The 19,177-nt window shown below is 60.7% G+C and overlaps 4 protein-coding genes across 4 annotated transcripts in view; 1 reads left to right on the top strand and 3 right to left on the bottom strand.

Moving 5' to 3' along the window:
• Nucleotides 1-164, top strand: part of TUBGCP6 (tubulin gamma complex associated protein 6) — a 25,495-nt gene extending 25,331 nt beyond the window's left edge. The window contains exon 27 of the mRNA XM_040637757.1: nt 31-164. Within this exon, the coding sequence (XP_040493691.1) occupies nt 31-122 (92 nt within the window). The 3' untranslated portion in view covers nt 123-164. The remainder of the gene's footprint in view (nt 1-30) is intronic.
• Nucleotides 165-191: 27 nt separating this feature from the next.
• On the bottom strand, nt 192-12,339 carry SELENOO (selenoprotein O). Its single transcript, XM_040637756.1, has 9 exons — nt 11,759-12,339; nt 8,146-8,349; nt 6,795-6,975; nt 5,969-6,099; nt 5,255-5,535; nt 2,159-2,309; nt 1,114-1,299; nt 814-970; nt 192-710 (listed from the first exon to the last, which is right to left on the bottom strand). The coding sequence occupies exons 1-9, from the start codon at nt 12,337-12,339 to the stop codon at nt 555-557; spliced, it is 2,028 nt and encodes a 675-aa protein (XP_040493690.1). The 3' UTR covers nt 192-554.
• A 1,906-nt stretch (nt 12,340-14,245) lies between these two features.
• Nucleotides 14,246-19,177, bottom strand: part of LOC103674009 (angiopoietin-related protein 5-like) — a 5,227-nt gene continuing 295 nt past the window's right edge. The window contains exons 2-8 of the mRNA XM_040637751.1: nt 16,778-16,843; nt 16,603-16,694; nt 16,472-16,499; nt 15,814-15,905; nt 15,200-15,326; nt 14,866-15,051; nt 14,246-14,594 (exon numbers count right to left, since the gene is read on the bottom strand). Coding sequence (XP_040493685.1) covers nt 14,293-14,594; nt 14,866-15,051; nt 15,200-15,326; nt 15,814-15,905; nt 16,472-16,499; nt 16,603-16,689 — 822 coding nt within the window. The 5' untranslated portion in view covers nt 16,690-16,694; nt 16,778-16,843 and the 3' untranslated portion in view covers nt 14,246-14,292. The remainder of the gene's footprint in view (nt 14,595-14,865; nt 15,052-15,199; nt 15,327-15,813; nt 15,906-16,471; nt 16,500-16,602; nt 16,695-16,777; nt 16,844-19,177) is intronic.
• Nucleotides 17,133-19,177, bottom strand: part of TRABD (TraB domain containing) — a 12,221-nt gene continuing 10,176 nt past the window's right edge. The window contains exons 8-10 of the mRNA XM_040637752.1: nt 18,812-18,984; nt 18,618-18,729; nt 17,133-18,473 (exon numbers count right to left, since the gene is read on the bottom strand). Of these exons, the coding sequence (XP_040493686.1) occupies nt 18,296-18,473; nt 18,618-18,729; nt 18,812-18,984 (463 nt within the window). The 3' untranslated portion in view covers nt 17,133-18,295. The remainder of the gene's footprint in view (nt 18,474-18,617; nt 18,730-18,811; nt 18,985-19,177) is intronic.

Below are 19,177 nucleotides of genomic sequence, written 5' to 3'. Positions count from 1 at the left end.
CCCCCCCCCCCCCCCCCCCCCCCCCCGCAGTGGTGACCAAGCTGGTGAACCGAGGCTACCAGCCCCACCTGGAGGACTTCCTGCTGCGCATCAACTTCAACAACTACTACCAGGACGCCTGAGGCCGCCGGCACAGGGGCCCCCTCCCAGCGCCTCTTCCCGGGCGGGCGGGCCACCACACAGAGACGGGCCAGGGACGCTGCATTTTTATTTGGGGGCCGTGTCTCCCCAGTAGGCAGGAGCCACGCTGTGCCAGCTTCTCTGAGGCTGGCAAGGTGGGCTGGGGCCGCTCTGCCCGCCGCCCCCCTCCCCCCTGGAGTTTGCTTCCCTCCGCTGAGCTCCTGTGCTTGCGTAAAGCGGCTTTTATAGGGAGCGCACTGAGCGTGGGGCTGGGCTGCTGAGTCTGTGTCAGACAGAGACGGGTCAGGTCCTGACTGGACGTCTCGGCCGTCATGGAGAGACAGGGTGGGGCTGTCCACGGGGTGCACACCGCCTCAAGGACTCGGTAGGATCCGGGGCCTTGGGGGCTCCATGTGTGGAGACCTCCAAGGCCGTTACGAGGATCACGTCACGCACAGTTCAGCCGCCCACAGTGGGGGCTTGCTGCTGTAGGAGAGCCCCCCACTGTCTGCCCCGCCAGCCCCCTCAGGCTCAGTGGCTTCCCCATCCCTGTGGTAAGGGGTTTCCAGTAGCTTCAGCACCCGCCGCACCTGGAGAAGGACAAGGAGAGGAACTTTAGGGGCTGCCCTTTGTTCCTCGGGCCCTGTCCTGCTGCTGGACCCAGGGATGGAGGAGGGACAGGTGTGTGCTTGCCTCTGAGAAGTCTCCGTTCTCGGCGGCCTCAATGGCATTTTGTGCAATGTAGTTCCGCAGGACGTACTTGGGGTTGTTGGCGTGCATGACACGTGTGTGCTCAGCCTGCCAGGCATCGCTGTCGCTGACGCCCTCCCTGTCCTTCTCCAGTCGGGCCCTGGAATCATCCAAGTTCATCTTTCCAGCAGATCCCGCCCCTCACCCCTCCGGCATTGGGTTCCCTGCATGGGGGTGGTCTGCACCCACCTCCCAGGGAGACGGTGATGCCAGCTGTCAGCCCCCAGAAGCCGGGAGCCTCACCTGTACTCCTGGAGCCACTCAGCCCAGTGGCCCCTGTTCTTGCTCAGCAACTCAGCTGGGCTCAGCTGCTCCAGCCGCGACTGCTGCTCCACACGTTCCAGCTCCTTCGTGACGTTTGCCCGCGTGCCGAAGAGCGCGAAGAGCTGAGGGTTGGACTGTGCCAGCATCAGCATCATCGAGAGCTGCCTGTGCAGAGGGGCAGCGTGAGGCGTGTCCCCACCCCTGGTCGAGGGCCGTGTCCTGAGGCCACCGGGCACCTGGAAGATGGCCGTCGGGGCACGGAGGAGGTGGCAGTGGCTTTAGTGTTCTGCTGTGCTACCGGTGACTGCCCCACAAGCGGGTGACCCTGGCCTGACTGGTGAGGCAGCCATTCATCCCTACTCTGCTGCAGCCCTTCCAGGTCGCGGGACACGCGTGCCCTGAGGAGGAGTGCTGTGGGCTGACTTGCAGGCCCTCGGGGTGGATGGGCACCTGCTTCCCCCCCAGGGGAGGTCACTGCTGTCCGCTGCTCCACAGTGGCCCCAAGGGGGGGTCCTTCCCCACTTACAGAAGGGCCTGGGGGGGCAGGGACAGCACCGACACCCCCTTCCCCAGTCCTACTAGTCTGTCCTCTGTCAGGCACTCACCACACAGCTTGCACTAAATTCTCTCAAACCACAGTCTGTTGGCTTGTTTATCAAAACCCAGAAACAGTGCTTCCCATGTCTTACTCTGAGTGTGGGCTCAGACACGGTATGCTCTTCCCAGTGGGGGACGGTGCAGGAAAGCCTGCTCTGGCTGAGACCTGAGAGGCCTGGGGCCCTTCCTGGGCAGACGAGCGTGCCATCCCGGGAAGCTGCTCCCCAGCCGGTGCCACTGGCCTGACCCAGCAGCGGCAGCACCACTGTCCTTCCCTCTGACCCATGGGCCCCGGTGCTGCAGACACGGGGGCCTAACCACCCCCTTCCCCAGGTGCCCCAGCCAGCCCCCTCTAATATTCCCCAGCATGCTCTGCTCTAAACGGTCCTCTCCTTTGGGAAGCACATTCCAAGGAAACGAAACCTACCGGGGATCCATCTGGGGTCGGAAGGCGAGCTTCAGCTCCTCCAGGGAGGCACACTGTGCGGTCAGTGCGGCCAGGAACTCAGGTAGGCCCAGGGACTCTGGCCCGACTGGGAAGGAGCTCAGCAAGTAGAAGGTGTTTGTGAAGTCGGCCCCTGGAATACGGCCCTGCTCAGGGTGCTGGCAGGCAGAGGCAGGGCCCGGCACTTGCCTCCCGCACCACCGTCCCCGCCATGTGCGGACAGCTCGCCAGGTCCAGGGGCTCCGACCCCTCCCCTCCAGCTTCCTCCTCAGCCCCACCCACCTGCCGCCCTGCTTGGCCACCACTCTGACCCTGGCAAGTCACTCCAAGCCCTTGTTCCTTCATCCTTGAATCAGGTAAATATAGCAAAGGCACCGAGGTCAGCCCCTGGCCACCCCTGCTGTGGTCACCGTCCCCACTGCCTCCCTGAGGAGCTGAGGGCCCTGGAACACTTCCAAACAGGGCTCAACACACAGCCAACGCTGGGAGGCTCAAACACAAGTCACTGTAACCCCCGGGAGAACATCCCAGAAATAGACACAAAAGGAAATGAGAAGGGACCAGAACAGTGCAGAGACACAAAAGCAGTAATGGAGGTGAGGGATAAAAATGGCACAGGACACGGACAACAAAGAGCAAAATGACAGAAGTCCTTATCAGTAATGACTTTAAGTGGATTCATCTCCAAATGAGATGGGCAGCTTGAACTAAAGAGAAGTACTTTCAACTTGAGTCTAAAGGGAAAGGACAGAACATCCCTGCGGAGCGGGGCTGGCCCTACTGCCGTCAGCAGGAGACCCGCAAACGACAAGAGCTTTACGTGTCGACGGAACCGTCTGCTTGTCCAGATGTAACGGTTATAAACCTCGTAAAATGGAAGGGGAATCAGAACAGTTCTCTGGAGGAGCCAGAGGCTTCGGCGCCCCACTTTGGATAATGGATGGAACGTCCGTACGGCAGACCAACGAGGACACGGGGAACTCGAACAGTTAGCTTCTCCAACAGACAGACAGACATCTGTCTTCTCAAGTGCACACGGGACAGTCTCCAGGACAGACCACATGCTCAGCCATAAGGCAAGTCGATATGCTTAAAAAGACTGGCATCTTCTCCAACCACAGTGGGATGAAGATAGAAATCACAAACAGAAGGAAAACTGGAAAATTCCCAGATGGTGTGAAAATTAACCAATGGGTCCAAAAAGAAATCACAAGGGAAATCAGAAAATACTTAGAGGCAGGAAAGTGTGGAGAAACAAATACTGAAATGTTCAGGGTGCCACAAAAGCAGCGATCAGAGGGAAATTTATGGTGCTAATTACCTACGTTAGAAGAGCAGAGCTCTTTTATCACAGGAAAAAAAGAAATTTGCAGCTTGTGGTGGAAGTCGATGGTTTTGCAATCTCTACAAATAATGAATCAACGTACCCCTGACACTGTTACATGTCAGTTACACCTCAAAGGAAAAAAGCCTCAATCGGTAACTGAATCTTACATCTAAGGAACTAGAAAGAAAACAAAACAAAACTAAGGCTAGCACAAAGGAAGGAAACAGAGGATACAGCAGAGATAGATGAAACCGAGAAAAAACAAGTGAAAATCACTGAAACCAAGAGTTAGTTGGTTCTTTGAAAAGACCAACAAGACTGACAAAATGAGTTACTGGCAAATAACTAAAATTGGAAATGACAGTGGGGCCATGACTACTGACCTCACAGAAACAGGGCTGTAAGAGGAGACTGAACAATTAAACGCCGATAACATTAGATACGTAGACGCAACGGACAAGTTCCCAGAAACACCATCTACCAAAATGGGCTCAGAGGAAATACAAAACCTGGGTAGTCTTGTAACAAGCGAGGAGACTGAATGGGCAGTCGGAACCCTCCCGATGAAGACGACGGTAGGACGAGATAGCCTCACTGGGGAGTTCTCCCACGCATCCAAGAACTAGCACCAATCCTTCTCAAACTCTTCCAAAAACCTTAGAGGAGAGAACACTGCAAAATTCATTTTACAAGGCCAGTATTACCCTGATATCAAGGCTAGACAAAGGCACCATAAGAAAGGAAAAGAGCAGATAAGTGTCGAAGAGCTGCCAGCCCTCGCTCCCTCCCGGTTCTCTGCCAGGGAAGGAGGCCCTCACCAGCAACCCAACCACACCGCACCCTGACCTCCGACCTCTGACCTCCAGAACTGTGAGAAGTCAGTGTCTGCCGGGCAGGCTGCTGCCCTGTGGTGTTTTTTTTACGGCAGTTTAACTTGGCTGTGACAGGACACGAGGGGAGGAGAGTATGACCACAGACTCATCTCAGCTGACGCAAAATGGTAAAAACACTCAAACCAGGAACAGAAGGAAACTTCCTCCGTTTTGTAAAAGCCGTATCTGAAAAAGCCACAAATCGGTGAAAGAGATAGAGCGCTTCCCTCAGAGCAGGAGCGACGGATGGACGCGCGCACTGCCGCTTCCCTTCTCCACAGTGCCGAAGCTGCGGCCAGAGCAACCCGGCAGTGCCACGTTGGACCCGCAGGTCCGCTCTGCCACGCAGCCCCCAAAGAACTGAAAGCAGGGACTCAAACAGATGTCCGTACGTCTGTCTTCATGGTGGTGGTGTCCATGGTAGCCCAAGGGGAAAAACCACCAGTGTGCACCCATCGATGATGGAGGAGCCAGCCGTGGTCCGTCCACACCATGGGCGTCACAGAGCCCTAAACGGCCTAGAACACGGACACCCGCTCGTGGACCCTGAGCACGCCGTCCTCGGCGCAGTCAGCTGTCCCAGGACAAACCCTGCACCGGCCCATCTCACAGAAAGTCCCTGGGGGAGTCAGAGTCAGAGACAGAAGGGAGAGCGGGGGTGCGTGGGGCGCGGGAGGAGGAGGAAATGAGGACAGGGTGTCTGTTTGGGGAGACGGAAAAGTTCGGGAGACGGACGGGGTGACAGGTGCACAGCGGGGTGCACGTGCTTAGTGCCCCCGAACTGCACACCTCATGGTTGAAATGGTTTTATGTGGTGCCTATTTCATGGCCACGGAAACGCCAGGCCACCGGTGTGGCAGACGCCCTGTGCGCGCTCACCGGTCAGGTGCATGGTCTCCAGGAGCTTGGCCACTAGCGCTGCGTCGCCGTCCAGTTCGGTGCGCACCAGGCCCAGCTTCCTGCGCATCTTCTGCAGGTAGTGCCGGCGGAACTCCGCGTCGAACTCCGCGGCCAGGATGGCCTCCCCCTGCTCGCGGGGCAGCTCGGGCTCCAGCGCCTCCACCAGCTTCTGCAGGTTCCACTTGCACACCTCGGGCTGCTTGCTGTATGTGTAGCGCCCGGTGTTGTCGGAGGCATTGCACACGTGGTCGGGGTCGTACCTGCCAGGCGGGGCCAGGGGAGCCGTCAAGAGGACGAGGCAGGCCCCGGGGGTGCCACTGCCCTCCCGCCCCGCCTCGCAGGGGCCCTGGTCCGACAGGCTCCGGTGCGGGTGCCGCAGCCACCGACTCCCACACGCTCAGTCGGCAGGGGAGTGGCACGTGGCCTCAGCCGACAGCCCCTGGCCGGCCACGGCCCTCTCTTCCTGCTCACCACCTGCTCCTGTCCCGGCCCCTTGAGTCCATCTCCAACCCGGGAGTGCAGGGACCCTTCTAAAATGCTGCTCTGCTCAAAACCTTCCAGGGGATTTCTGCTGCCGGGCAGGGCCGACCAGGCATTCCCAACAGAACACGGAGAGCAGCGCCGCACGCGCCTGCAGGCCCCTCCCCGGGGCCCCTGCGGCGTAGGCGCCCACGTGCCGGCCCGGCCGCTCACCTGTCCAGGAAGCCGAAGGGCCCGTAGTCGATGGTGAGCCCCACGATGCTCATGTTGTCTGTGTTGAGCACGCCGTGGCAGAAGCCCACACACTGCCACTCAGCCACCATCCGGGCCGTGCGGCGGGTCACCTGCAGCACCACGGGTGCAGGTTGCCCCACTGCCCCTCCTCGCCCCCAAGGACGCGTCTGCCCTCTCGGTGCACACTCAGCCGTGGGGGCGAACACGGAAGGACGTGTAAGGAGGAAAAGCACTTTGGATGAGTGGACACATGTGGGCTCTAATTTCCACTTACACCATCTGTCTCTTTTATATACTCATTAATTTTGTCTTTTACCCATGAAACTAAAAGTACCAGGGAGCCTTGACCATCCCCACGACTCGGGCCCAGGAGGAGAACCATGTGGAAACAGGGAAGTCACCACATGAGCCAGTAAAACCTGCCCTGGGTCCAGGCTGCTGTGCCCAGGGCCCTGCCGTGACCGTCCACGGCTCCCTCAAATGAGGGGTGGGTCGGGTATGTGGCATCACCAGCACTCAGGCTCCCACCAAAGCGGAGTCCTTCCCCCTCCCAGTTCTCCCACTGGGCCTGGCGGGGACACACAGCCCCACCAATGCCACCGAAACAAAGTGGTCCTCGGGTTTGTCCCAGGACCCCTGACCCTCAATGCAGCATTCCCGAGAAGTCGGTCCCGCTCAAAGCCAACGAGGGGTGACAGGCTTTGGGACAGGGGAGCAACTCAGAGAGAAGGGCAGGGACACCAAGAGCGAACCCTGGTCCACCTGCCGAGTAGACCGCGTCTCATCGGAGCGTGGCCCCACCTACCTCCCGGAAGAAGGCGGCATTCCTCTGCACACGGTCACCGGCGTGCGCGGCCTGGATCTCAGGGTAAAAGGTGCTGATCACATAGTCCAGCATCTGTACTCGGATGTCATTTCTCCCCACGCTAGGGCCCTCGCGCCCCGTGTGCTCATCTGCGGACTTAAAAATCTCAAAGGACCCGAACCTGGAGGGAAGACCCACGTTTTTAACAGGTCAGACATGGCTCTGGCCCTCGTGAAAGACAGAAGTCTGGCTGCTAGGCCCCGTGGCCTGTAGTGGGAAGAACACCCTAATTAATACAAAACAACAAAAACGTCACTAGTCTTTCGTGATACAGACGCACCCATTCTGCTTTGGTGACAAGCAGGGTCAGCTTCACAACCGAGTGGTCGTGTCGCCCAGAGGCCGTGAGGCAGCGTCTGGAGACGCTCACGGTTGTAACGACGAGCGTTACCGCTAGCAGGCCTGGGGTGGCCCCGCAGCAGCCCCAGGTCACTCTGGTCAGACTGCCAGGAGCACCGCTCAGGGAAGCAGCCCTGGGTCTCCTAGGGGGAGGCAGACGACCGTCCTGGCTCCCCCAGCCCCCAAGGACAAAAGAAAAAGCCAGGTGCTCAGCCTTAGGCACTGCGGGAATGGCCCCGGTACCCCTGACTCACAGGGTCCACCTGGGCTCCATAGGAGGGGGACCAGAAGATGTCACAGCCGCTTCCTGACAACTGTGGGTTCAGGCCATCAGAACCGTGTGATGCCAGCAGCACAGTGACATCAGGGAGGGACCAGCAACGACCGCAGCTGATGAACCGGTGTGAGCAAGAATGGCCACGGCGGGTGGGGGCCGAACAGTGTGAAGCAGCCCCTTCTTCACAGTGACACAGAACCAGGCCACTTAACTGGTGCTTTCATGGCCTTCCTGGTCCTAAACTCCATGTAAACAGCTCTGCACGTGCCCCTTCCCAGAGCCCCGCGTCTGGGCAGCCCCTCTTCTGGCTGCCCAAGGCCCCGCGTCCCCCTTCACTGGCACTTCAGGACACCCCGCTCAGGCCGGCCATGCTCCAGTGACACAGGCCGCCTCTCTGCCACCTCCTCCCTCCTCGGGGCAACAGGGGCCCGAAGAGCCATCCACACACAGGACAGGGCCCCCGACCTAGGAAACGCCCAGTGCCTTTACCCACAGAGCCCCCTCCCTCCCCACAGGTGCCAAGAATCTACGTCACGGACCGTCTGGTGCTGCTCTCGAGACCGGCCCTGGGATGGGTTCCCGCACCTGTGTCCCTGCGGGGCAGGTCCTCTACCAGACCTGTGGCGTCTGCGCACACCCACCGCCTGATAAAGCAAGTGCACGCCCCAGCGTTACCTTAGGAAAGTGGAAGCTATGCGCAGCACCACCGTGCACTTCTCGTACTTCGGATTGCCGTCGTAGAACACGTCGCGGACGACCGTGGACCGCGATGTGACGCAGGCCCCGGCCCGCGTGGTGGGGATTCCCAGGTGGAACATGGCCTCACTGCACAGGAACTCGCGGATGCTCGACCGCAGCACTTTGCGGCCGTCGGCCTGTCTGGAATCAAACACACAGGTCATGGTGCCGTAGGGCGGGTGTCCACTCAACACCAAGGTTCAGGCGGCAAACGGGAGGGACTGAAAGACAGCGTTCTGAGGGCTTTTTAAAAACCTTCACTGACAGCTCCAACGTCATTGTAAAAGGCCTCTATTTTAGACAATACCTGATACGGAGAGGCCCCTAACGTTGCCCCAGATCTGGCAGCCATGAGAGCGAGTGCCTGGCCAGCAGCTGGAGGCCAAATTAATGCCCAGGACGGCGAGGGCTGCATCAGGTTCTCCAACAGGACCCAGCCGGCGGGAACGTTACACACTCACCTGTAGCCTGCAATTCTGTTTTTATGAATTTATTTTACAGAAACACTCTTACGGTAAGGATGAAGGATCTCAGGTGCCCCCCGCCCCCGTCTTTGCATGACTTGATAACTTTTTTTTTAAAGATTATTTATTTATTTGACAGAGAGAGGGAGGGAGAGCACAAGCAGGGAGAGGGAGAAGCAGGCTCCCCGCCAAGCAGGGAGCCCCATGCAGGACTTCATCCCAGGACCCTGAAATCATGATCGGAGCCAAGGCAGACGGTTCACCGACTGAGCCACCCGGACGCCCCATCTTTAGCCCATATTAAAGCCTTTTGTTTTCTTATAGTTTGAGTTTTAAGAGTTCTTTGTATACTTTGATTAATAGTCCTTTATCAGGCGTGTCTTTTACAAATGTTTTCTCCCAGAGCGTGGCTTTTCTTTCCACTCTCTTGATACTGTCTTTTGCAGAGCAAACGTTTTAACTTCAATGGAGTCCAGCTCATCAGTGATCTCTTTCGTGGATCTTGCCTTTGGTGTTGTGTCTAAAACTCACGTCCAAACCCAAGGTCCTCTGGGTTTTCTGCTTTATCTTCTAGCAGTTTCCTAGTCTGCATTCTACATTCAGGTCTGTGATCCCTTTTGAGTTCATTTTCTGAAGGGTCTAGGGTCTGTGTCTAGATACGTTTTTTGGTGTGTAGACGTCCAGTTGTTCCAGCACCATCTGTTCAAGCGACGGTCTTTGCTCCACTGTGTTGCCTTCGCTCCGTCGTCGTAAATGACGTTTATGGGGGTCTATCCGTTGTTCCACTCATCTGTCCTCTCGCCAACACTGCATTTTCTTGAGCTTCCAGGCTCTCGCCACTAAGCAGATGTTGGCTGTAGGTTTTCTGCAGATATTCTTTAACAATTTGAGGAAGTTCCTCTCTTCCTAGTTTACTGATTTTGTGTCACGAATGGGTGGTCAATTTTGTCAAATGCTATTGTTGTATGTGTGCTGCATGGATTGCTGTGATCACAGCGCCCAGGGTTCTGCAAGCCCCCACTGTGCAGAGTCACATCGAGGCCTCCTGCCTCGCCTCGCCTGAGTGTGTCTCATCCCAGTGTGAGCGCCATCTCTGGAAACCACATCTGGCGGTCACCCCGGGGCTCGCTGCGTCAGCCTCTGGCCAGGGTGACGGCTGCACTCCACTCACCTCCTTCTAGTCCATGTGAGGAATTGTGACAAGCAAACATGTCCTCAAATGTCAACCCACCCCTCCCTGGTCCTGGGAATTACCTCTCACCCAGCTAGATGTCATGTTCAGCAGGAAGCCAGCACCGCTCAATTTAATCTTGAATCTGGTAAAAATGGCCCCGAAGATAAGAAGCCTGTCTTCTTGCCCAAGGCAAGGTTCCCAAAGCAAGAGCCAGAACTGGACAATCACACAGCAAGGATAAAGAGCCCCTCTGCACCCACAGAACCAACAGGATATATGACAGCAGTCCCTTCTCCTGCACACCCATGTCTGCTCCCAGGCGAGCTATTGGGATGGATCCAGCCGAGGACAAGCTCTTCTGTACCTGCCAGGAGAGGCATGTCCTGAAATCTCAACCCCCACAGCAGGCAGGAGGCCCAGGCAGGAAGTCACCTGCCCACCCCCCAAAGCCCACATCTGGGTATCTAGCAGGAGCTGGCCTTAAGGCACCCACAGCCACTTTGGACGTTAGCCTCAAGTCATGGACACATGGGCGGGCGGGTGCTAGCTTGAGTAAAGGTTAATGACCCCTTTCTTTTGAAGAAAAATATTCTAGCAGACCTCAAGGCTAGAAACGTGGAACTTAACACTCAAGTCTTCAAATATAAAAGATACCCAACGGCAGATTACTCTCACGAAAAGGTCTGTCTTTATAACTGGCAAAAATAAATGACCAAATTGAATACATAAAGTTTAAAGATGCTCAAAGAATGAGCAGGCCCCACGGTGAGTGAGAAGCATTTACATATCATTTCAAGGGGCAGAAACTCTCCATCAGTCAGCGGTGCAGACCACCCTGAGCAGGCTGTTTGCGGTGGGTGGCGGTGGTGCTAGGCTGAACTCAGGACACTTCCAGAGACAGAAAGGTCTGGAGACGGCGACGAGGAAGAATGAGTTATTCTGGGGGTCAGAGATGGAGCTGCTAGGGGGCAGGCAGGGGGTGCGGGTTGTGTTCGGATCCTGGAGGGAGAGGAACGGAGGGCACAGGAAAGTGCCAGAGGAGACACATGCCCTCAGGATTTCTTTGAACAGAAAATGACAATTCAGGTGTAAGTTTTTTAGCCATTCAACAAGCATTTAACAAATATGGACTAAATGCACCAACTATTTAGTGGAAAAGAGCAGAACAGATTGTCAGCACTGTCTGTATGTAAGAGGCAGAAGAGTTCTAAGAGCCCCCTGCCAGGTCAGGCTGTCGGGATCTGGACCCAGGTCCTGGCCCAGGAGTGCTCAGAAGCCTGTGCCTGGAGAACGTCCACTGGGGGCATCGGAGCTGAGGGGGTCTGGTCCTGTCCAGGGCACTGGCCACACACTGTGTATCTGTGGGTGGACATACAGATGCCATGTTGGAGAGGAAGCCCGTGCTGTCTGAGGCTGCTGACAACCGTCCCTGCCGCCCGCGAGCACTGGAAGCTCGGCTGGGCAAGCAGTAAACACCAGTGTCACACGCAGAACTGATTCCAAAGTCCTTGTGTTGTTTATGAGAACAGGACACGAGCAGCTGCCAGTGCTGTGGGACCAGAGGCAGCAGGGTCCCCTCACCCTGCCGGTCAGCGGGGACAAGGGCACCTGGCAGCAGCACTGCGGCAGGGGCGGAGGCTCAGCAGCCACAGCTGCTCCTTCCATCCTCTCCTTTTGACCTCAGGGCCTTTGCACAAGCCGTTCCCTTCGCCAGGATATCGGGACCCCTCCCACGGTCTATGTCCCTACATCAAACTTCCAGTTACATCTCACCCCCAACAAGGGAGGAAAACTGTGGGAATGAGCACGCTCCCCGCCCCCCCAACACACACACTGTAGAGAGGCGTGCGGGGCCCCTCCGGGGGTTACCGCCGCCCCCGCCCTCGGCCCCCAGCCACCCGCCCGGGCCCACCTGGAGAAGGGCGTGGGGCCGGCGCCCTTGAGCTGCAGCTCCCAGCGCTCGCCCGCTGCCGTGCACACCTCGCCCAGGTACATGGCGGCGCCGTCGCCCAGCTGCCCCGCAAACTGGCCAAACTGGTGGCCGCAGTAGCAGTGCGCGGCGGGCTCGGCGCCCGGCAGCAGCGCGTTGCCGCTGAAGAAGAGCGCGGCCTCGGCCTCGCGCGCCTCGCGGGCGGTGTCGTCGGCGGGCGGCGCGTCCAGGCCCAGCAGCGCCAGCGCGGGCTCCGACAGCGCCACGAGGCGCGGCTGGCGCAGCGGCGCGGGCCGCACGCGGCTGAAGCAGGCCCCCGGCACCTGCCGCGGCGAGGACGGGGCGCCCTCGGGGCCGGCCGGCGGCGTCTCCACGGGCAGCGCGCGCAAGGCGCGGTTGTCGAAGCGCAGCCCCGCCAGCCAACGGGGCGCCGGCTCCATGGCAGTGCCGCAGGCAGCGGCCGAGGCGGAGCAGGGCGCGTGCGGCGGGCGGTGGCCCAGCGGCGGCGACCGGGCACGGGCGGCCGCGAGCAAAGCTCTCAGGGCGGCCCCGAGCGCGGCCATCCGCGGCGCCGCTGCGGCGGAAGTCCCTCTGCCCCGACCGGAAGCCCCGGCACGCGTGCGCGGTCACCCAGTCGCCGGCGGTGGTATCTGCCTTGCGTCTGCGCAGGCCGCGCCCGCGAAAGCCTGACTCTGATTGGTTGCGCCGTGCGTCTGTCTTCTCCTGAGGTTCGGCCCCGCGGCCGCCCGGGCGGGGAAGGAGGATTTGGCCACCTGCAACCGGTCCGCTTCCGCGGGCCTGCGGCCGAGTGCTGGAGCAGACCCGGGAGCGGGGGAACTGGGCCATCTAGAATGACTGGCCTGCGTAACGAGCCAGTAGGTCCCTGGAGGTCCTACCCGGGAAGGACCGGACAGTCGGGGCTGAGAGCTTCCAGTGGGGTGACCATACCGAGTGACGTTCCTGGTAGACCACCAGGGGTGCCTCTCAGCTCCGGGGTGAAGCCAGGGTCAGCCCCGGCCCCGGGCTGTGCCAGGGCCTGTCTCTGGATTGTCCTCAGCTGCGCCGGGCAGCGGGGCAGAAGGGAAAGAGGACGTTTGTCCAGCTTGGGTCCGGGATCTAGGGTCAGTGTCCGTGGGGACAGACCAGGAAGAGCCCCAGGGCGAAGCCAAGGCTGAGATTGGGCAGCGCTCTGGCCAGGTGGCCCCCCAGGGCAGGAGCACCTCTGCTTGGAGCAGAAGTCCTCCTGTGTTCTGGCTTCCCTGCCCACCCTGCCCGTGCCTCTCCTAAAGTGCCTCCAGGAACCCTGTTTTCCTTGCATTGGCACTTCCTTGACACGAGCTCATTCCCTCATTTCCGTTTCTTCCGTGTCTGTCTCCTCACCTGTGCTCTAGGAGGGCACGGAGTCGTGATCTGGGTGCCAGTTCTCCCAGAACAGCATCTCTTGAGGGACCCAAGAGAAACTCTGCATAGATTGTCCAGGAGGCTAGGGAGAGCCGACTCTGGCCTTGAGAGGGAGTCAGGGCGACTGTTGTAGAATAAATAACTCAGGTGTTCAGCTCAGTGGAGCCTTGAAAAGACCCCTGATGCCTGCACGGAGCGGGTGGGCCTTGGAAGGGCTTCCCAACCCCTCCCCCACCTGGCCTCATGCTAAAACCCAAGACCAGGAGCTGCGTGGAGACCCTGGACAAACACACAAGCTCCCTCCTGGCTGGTTTCTACACTTACGTTCCAGGAGCCACCTCTGGAACTTTCTCCTGGGGCCACGATGTGGGCTTCCCGGACCTCATGTGGACCATCCGTGCCCCTGCCAGCTGTGACACTGGGGAACCCCTCAAAGTTTCCCAATTCACAGTCGTCATCTCTGAGGACAGGGACACTACCTTCTGTGTGGGGCAGTGTGGTTAGGTCCCTGCAGGTGCTCAGAGCCCCAGAATCTCCTCCTGCAGCCTGACCCTCTCCCTTCCACCTGAGCCTCCCTGGGGCCTTCTCCACTTGGTCTGCTGGCAGAGCCCCTATTCCCAGCCTCCTTCCTCACTGCCTAGGGGACCCGACCTGAGCCTGTCACCCCTCCCCCCTTCCCCAGGTCCCAGGCCCTTCTGACACATCTCCTTGCCACCTCACCCCACTGTCTTACCCACACCTTGGAATCTGGTGGGATTGGGTTCTTGAAGGCTCAAGCGTACCGGGCTCTGTGTCCTGCTGGCTGCCCTCACAGAGGTCCCAGCCAGTGGGGGCTCTGGTGGGTGCCAAGGGTTCCAGGAGGTCAGCACCAAGGGGTAGTGCCTTCCCGGACCTGGTGGCCTTGCTTCTGGCCTAAACGTTGGGATGCACGGCCTCCTGGATCTCCCCAGGCCTGTCCTGGATGGACAGGCGTCCCAGGTGGGCAGCGCAGGGTCTGAGCAGCCAGGCTGGGCCTGAGCTGAGCTCGGCCCCTCCCCTGCCCCGACCCCAAGGAAGACACAGCAGACAGCCGGGCTTGAACATTTAATGAGGCTCGGCCACAGGTGGGCGGCGGCCTAGGCCTTGCCGGTAGCAGAGGTGCGCACGAGCAGCATGCTGGCACGCAGGGTGGGCTGCTGGTTGCCGGCGGCCCAGCGCATGCCCGAGGCGGCCCCCTCGTGCTCCGGCCACGGCCCATTGAGGTCGGCACGGCCGCAGTCGCTGTACCACCATCCGGCACCCGAGAGATCGTGGCTGCAGCTGGCGAAGGTCCGGGCGCCATCCGTGCAAAGCGAGCAGTGGTCGTGGTCGCGGTCCAGCGTGCTGAAGCCACAGCCCTCCTGGTTGTCCGTGTGGCCCAAGCCCCTGAACGCGTCCCCTGCGGTGTGGCAGCGTGGGCGGCAGGCCAGCTGCCCCTCAGCTACCCCCCCATCTGGGACCCCAGGGCAGGCGCTTGGGGAGCGACAGTCTTTCCCAGAGCACAGAGGCTGGCAGATGTGGGCGGGAGAGTTGGGGGCTCCAGGGACCCAACCTTCCCTACTCACCCTGGCCTGCTGCAGGCGTCCCCCTCCCCCAGCCCGGAGAGCTCAGGGGGCAAAGCAGGACACTGGGGAGCAGGCATAAGGCTCCCTTACCTCCCAAGCACTCACCTGCATTCCCCGAGTACCGGCCAAGGGTCAGCTGGTAAAACTGGTCCTCCTTGTCCACGTGGAAGTTATCATAGTGGGCCTCGAGTGTGTGGTTGTCCGTGTCCAGGAGGTCCACCAGCAGCTCCGCGTGCAGGCCTGGCTGGGAGGTCAGGCCAGAGATGTGCTCCAGGCCCAGCCAGTGGTCACCTGCAGGAGTGAGGGACCCACGCAGAGGCTGCTGTGCGACAGGCCACCCCTAGCCTCCTCCCGCCACCACTGCCCTGTGTGCCTGGTGGGGATCAAGGCCTTGGGGAGCTGGCTACACCCCTGTGCCCCACGGGCAGCACAGTCCTACCTGTCAGGTCTCCGAAGCCCTGTTTGTATTCCTGCCAGCACCTCTCAAAGTCCAGAGGCCTCCTCCTGCTCCGGTCTCGGCTCTGAATCACAGTCCAGCCACCATCCGTGCGCATGTCACAGAGAACCTGTGGAAAGGGCCAGCCCGTGGCAGGCAGTGCTAGGGTGGGTGCCAGCAGGCCTGCCCCTCTCCCGTCCGTCCTCCCTTAAGCACTTAGTATTTGAAGACTGAAACTTTGTTTTCCTACTTCTCAATGTCATATAAACTTGCATCACATTAAATTCACATTCTCAGAAAGCGGGTGAAGTTTCGCAGTAAGGTTAAGGCCCCAGGAGGTGTGCCCAGTTTGACGTCATTTTGCACCCTGCTTTGTGGCTTTGTCTTTTCACTTAACAGTGTCTCCTGGGCTCTTTCTTTGTTCATATCTTCGAGGTGGAAGCCTAGGTTTCTCCCAGCCTTTCCTGACTGTAACACGATGTCCGTGAACATCTCTCTGCCCAGGTGTGTGTGAGGGCCTGGCTAGCCCTTCCCCTGCTAGGTGGACAGTACCGTCTCTTGTTTTTGCCCGAGTGACACACACGATACCCCCTGGACCCTTGCTGTGGGCTGCTTACCTTGAAGGGGGTGCTGGCTCCCTCCGGCTGGATGGTGTACACACCACTGGGGGCTCTGGGGCTCTCCACCCAGATGTGAGAGCAGTCCCTGCCTGTAGGACATACGGCCAGGAAGGCTCAGGGCCTGGGAGGGGCCGTGCTCTCTCGGTGACCAGAACCAGAGCCTCCTCCTGCAGAGGCCCTGTGACCATCGGGCAGATGACTCACAACCTTGGTCCTGGAGGCTGGGCGGACACAGTCCCCTCACCTTGGGCCATACCTGTCTCAAGCCTCTTCGGATATGGCTGTCCCTTGGGCTCTGCCAATTTTCTGGCCCCCAGCCCTGGGCCAGACCCTTGATTCTTCCCACAGCCCCTGGACACCACCTCTTCCCCTCACCTGCTGGCCTTGGAAGGTCAGTCTTGGCTTCCCCACCTTCCTCCTCCTACCCTGGCAGTGGTCTGAGGGCTACCCCAAGCCCAGCCGGCGTTAGAAGGGAATACAGTGGGGGCTGGTCCTTGCCTGCCCTCCCCCCCCAGGCTGCTCTGGGCAGGGACCCAGCCGGGTCCTCAGGGGGAGTGAGACCTGCTGAGTGGGGACCTGGGGGTGACAAGTGAGAGGCTGCCTGGCCTGAGCCCACCTGGTCAGCCCCTCCCTCTGCCACCCCACCCAGCCAGACCTTGGGGTTCCAGAAGCATCACCGGCACCTGTGGAGAGAGAGGACCCTGGTCAGAGGCAGGCTCAGTAGCTCTGGGAGTCCCCAGCCCATCTCAGGCTGGTGAGACCCCCTGGCCCAGCGGCCACTCTTACCAGCCGTCGATACTGCACCATGGAGCTGGCCTGGGGCACAGAGAGGCAGAGGAGCGCAGCAAGACCCAGCACGGGGCAGGCAGCCATGCTTCCTGGGGGTGCAGACATGGTGGGTGGAGAGCCCAGCCCATGGCCCTACCTGCCTTCCTTCACGCCCCCCTTGGTGCTCACTCACTGTTGTCCTTCTCGGCAGATCTGAGCCACTGGCCCCCAGCACCTTTTGTGCAGACGCAGGGCTCACCCCGCCTCCTCTCCTCCCAGGTGCCGGGGCGGGGAGCCTGAGGGTGTGGACAGGGAGGTGAGGGCAGGGGGTGCTCCTCTGAGCACACTTCCCCTTGGCTGGTGTCCTCACTGGGCCCGGGATCGGGCTCTTCTGCGGAGAGGCAGGGGGTGGCAGGAAGTCCTCCGGGCCCCGAGGCAGTCAGGGCCAGCGGCAGGCTGTCCCTCCACCAGCTACAGTGGCCGTGGCGGGGGGCACCGCCTCCCCTAACCCTTGAGTCCCGTTTCCACAAATCTCACGAAACAGGAACTTCCAAAATTAGACTTTATTTCAGTTTCTAAGGAACGTGTACACGTGTGTATGTGACAGGAAGAACACGGTCCAGCCCAGTTCACGGCCGTGGGTTTCACCTGATTTTGTCAGACACTGAGTCAACACAAACACAATCGAGCAGGACCCCGGGCCCCAGGCGGGCCACACAGATGCCATCACAGACACACGACCAGGAGCGGTGACGACGCACACAGGAGATGCCCGCGGTGGATGCCCTGTGCGCGGCCGCGGGATGGTGCCGGGCACCTGATGGCACGTGTGCCCACTGGTGGGCCCTGGCGGACACGCGCCCTCTGCCCATTGAGGGTGCGGCACGGGAAGCAGGGGTGACCCTCCATGGCCAGGGGAAGGCTCACGCCCGGGGGCCGCAGCACTGGACGCCCCCCCAGCCAGCGGATGACCAAGGGGGCAGCTGTGGGGGCAGCGTCCGGAGGCCGGCCTGGCCCTGCTGCTAAAGCCAACCCTTCCCCAGGCTCACCTGCTTAGGACTGAGTCCCCCACACCCACCAAGACATCCTCTGTGTCCCCATCAGATTTAAGGCTAGTATTTCCTGACATTTGCTTCAGTTTGTTTTAAGTTAAAATTACCTGAGTAAAAAAATTTCAGACATTTTTAAAAGCCAAAAACACACGATCTCTGTAGGCAGAGCCAGTGCTGGTGCACGTCCATGGCTACCGAGCTCGGCCCAGCTGCCCTGTCGGGAGGAATGCTCCCAGGAGCCACCACAGAGCCGCTCTGGCCCTTCCCGAACAGGCCGGCCGGGAACCCGACGGCCCAGAACCCACCGCGAGTCGCTCCCGGGCCGGGGCTCCCGCTGCCAGCGCACGAGAAGGCACAGTGAGGTAGGGGAGGGCTGGCCGTGCCCACCTCGGCCCCTCCCGTGCCAGCTCGTCCTGATGCCCGCGAACCCCGTGACCCCGTGAGTGGTCCCTGCAGGGTCGGGGATGGGGGTGGGAGGGGGCTGCTGGGAAGCCTGAGCTCAGAGCAGTTAAATAATTCTTTATTTGGGCGGGTGGGGGAGGGTAGGTGTGGCTGGGCCTGGACCCCCACGGGGGGTGGCACCCAGGAGCTCCTCGGGGGGACCGGCCCCAGCGCCCCGCAGCTGCTGCGACACAAGGGCCGCGGCGTGCGCGTCCTTCCTATTTGTGCGGCCGGGCCGCGGACACCCTCTGCAGACAGTACTGAGCGATGGGCAGCGACAGGACCAGGCTGGTGGCGCGGCGTCCCGTCCAGTAGAGGCCGTAGCCCAGCAGGCCCAAGAAGGCGGCCTTCACGGCCAGCCGGGACACTCTGCCGGAGATGGACGGCGGGGGGACGCTGGGGAAGGGAGGGCGGGCTGGGCCTGGCTCAGGGGTGGGGGGCACACGCGTCCCCAGCCCCCAGCCCCAGCGCGGCTGCCGCCCCCTCCCCAGGCCCCGCTCTGTGCTCGCAGACGGCGCAGCGTGGGCGGGCGGTACTCACGTCATGATCTCCTGGATGTTGAGGTCCGTGGTCCAGTTCTTCTCGATGCCCGGGACGTGGCCCATGCCCACGACACCCACCACCACGGAGGGGACACACTTCCTGGGCTCGGCTGTGGGGGAAGTGACGCGTGAGCACCGGCCTCGTGGCGACAGCGCCCAGGCACCCCCGCCCAGGCCGGCCGTGGCGGTCACCGTCAGAGGAGCGCGGCAGCTCGAGGCGCCGGGCCGCCTGCCTGAGCATGTAGGTCAGGTAGATGTCGCGCTCCGAGACGATGGTGCGGTGCAGGTCGGGAAACTCGCCGATCATCTCCGCCATCATCTGCTCCAGCAGGTCCTTCTGCTTGCAGCGCTCCACGTCGTCCTTGCTGGGGGCAGAGGGCATGCTGCCAGCCTGGTGGGGACGGGGCGGCCAGCAGGAGGCTGGTGCTGTTGACCCAGGGCAGGGACCTCCGCACCCTTTGTGTTTGGGCTCATGGCGGAAGGAAGGGGTGGGAAGGCCTTGTTTGAGGAGGCTTAGCCCAAGAACAAGGGGGCTGGCCGCGCGGCGGGCCCGGGGCC

This window comes from Ursus maritimus, unplaced genomic scaffold (assembly GCF_017311325.1).
Source record: "Ursus maritimus isolate PB19 unplaced genomic scaffold, ASM1731132v1 scaffold_21, whole genome shotgun sequence".
Lineage (NCBI taxonomy): Eukaryota > Metazoa > Chordata > Mammalia > Carnivora > Ursidae > Ursus > Ursus maritimus.
This window is presented reverse-complemented; position numbering and strand designations above follow the sequence as displayed.